General features: G+C 45.9%; 1 protein-coding gene across 1 annotated transcript; it reads right to left on the bottom strand.

Moving 5' to 3' along the window:
• Positions 1–641: 641 nt before the first annotated feature.
• On the bottom strand, positions 642–1,235 carry LOC120781789. The gene has a single exon (XM_040114013.1). The coding sequence runs from the start codon at positions 1,233–1,235 to the stop codon at positions 642–644; it is 594 nt and encodes a 197-aa protein (XP_039969947.1).
• Between the last annotated feature and the right edge of the window lie 387 nt (positions 1,236–1,622).

Here is a 1,622-nt window from a genome sequence, read left to right on the forward strand (position 1 = left end):
GCTAGCCCAATTACTGCTGCATGTCCGACATATGCCCAGTTTCATCAACAGCTCGAATTCAGCGCGCGCTGCCGTCAGCTTTTCAGGCGACAGCCGTCTTGGCCGAGAAAAAATTGGTTGACCGTTTGTAATGATCCGGTGAACCCCGGTGGACTTCGTTGTAGAATCCGGAGCGGCTGGTCGCGTTACGTCACTAAACTCTCACAGCGAATTTAAAAAATCTCAGGCTGAACTTATGGTTGAAATGTTTGATACATTAATTCGCGCTACTGTGCAAAATGATTTAACTGCTGTTTTGCGGTCGAGCAGACATCGTCCATTAAGATCAAGTAAAAGGTCGTAATGTGTTAAAAAATCTGCTCCAATGATTGCTTGGGTTACGTCTGCAATCACAAAGCTCCAAACAAAATCCCTGCGTAAGTTGAGGTTAAGGCGAAGTATGACTTCTCCAAAAACCATAATCGGTGAACTATTAGCGGCAGGTCGACTCGTGCCAATTTCGAACACTTCGGAAGAACCGACACATCAGCGTCGGAGTCAATGAATGTTATATTAGTTGATGTGTCGCATATACGTAGGCGGCAGTTCGAAGGCATCTCAGAGCGTCTGCCTATCCCTGAGATACTGCTGACAGAGCACCCCTATTGTTTGCCATTTGGCGATGTAGATTGAGCGAACTTACAAGGTTCGCGACACTTCTTAGCGTTTGGTACAAACTTGGCGTGATACCAGCACATTTCGCCTGAATTGATGTTATGAGGGCGCACTGGCGTTTTCGACCTGTAACACGCACGTGTTTTCTCGCTGCTCGTAACTCTATCAAAACCCTGTTTCAGTTCTGCTATTTCAGTCCTAAGGTCATTGTCTAAGGTATGATTCGATGCGGATACCTCGTGGATACGAACTTCACGCATTTGCATCGCCTCCACTATTGAGTCGGCGATTTTTAATTTGTCGACAATAGGTACATTGGTTGCTATAATTGCTGCTTGCGCATATGGTGGCAAGCGATTAACCCACAAATCATGCAAAATGCTTTCGCTTAGAGCGGAACCGGCAGCGCGCTTCATTTCGTTAAACAGGTCGGTCGGGCGGCGGTCGCCCAATGGCATGTCGCGCAATATACGTTGTAGGCGGCGTTGCTGGCTCTCAGTGAAATTTTCTATCAATTTGGTACGAATGAATTGATATCGAGCAGACGTGGGCGCAGCATCTATTATGGAGCGCAACTCCATTAACTTTACCTGCGGTATACTGGCCGCTACGATATTAAATTTTGCCGAGTCGGTTGTAACGCCAGAGGCCTCAAACCAAAAATCTAACGAGTAAAATTAAGCCTCAATGTTGTCTTCTGACATCAATGGCAGCGGGATGCGTGGAAAAATTGGTGTTGTAGCGTTGAATTCCCCGTGGCTTGGACCAGCAGTAACCGCCAGGCTATCGTTGAGTGACATCTCACTTACCGTCAAGGGTCACCAATTATAGAGATTCGGAGCGTAATAAAACATATGTTTGCTCTTCAGGATCCAAATGCAAAAAGGGACGATAGGCGTTTTTATTTTCTTTAACTAAGCTAAAGCGAACACAAGTTAAAAGCGAATAGAATGCGCATGGTTGTATTT

Source organism: Bactrocera tryoni, unplaced genomic scaffold (assembly GCF_016617805.1).
Source record: "Bactrocera tryoni isolate S06 unplaced genomic scaffold, CSIRO_BtryS06_freeze2 scaffold_7, whole genome shotgun sequence".
In the NCBI taxonomy this organism is placed as follows: domain Eukaryota; kingdom Metazoa; phylum Arthropoda; class Insecta; order Diptera; family Tephritidae; genus Bactrocera; species Bactrocera tryoni.

What these genes read in the sequence shown, in the direction of transcription:
- LOC120781789 (XM_040114013.1), bottom strand. Translation starts at nt 1,235, where the DNA reads ATGGAGTTGCGCTCCATAATAGATGCTGCGCCCACGTCTGCTCGATAT.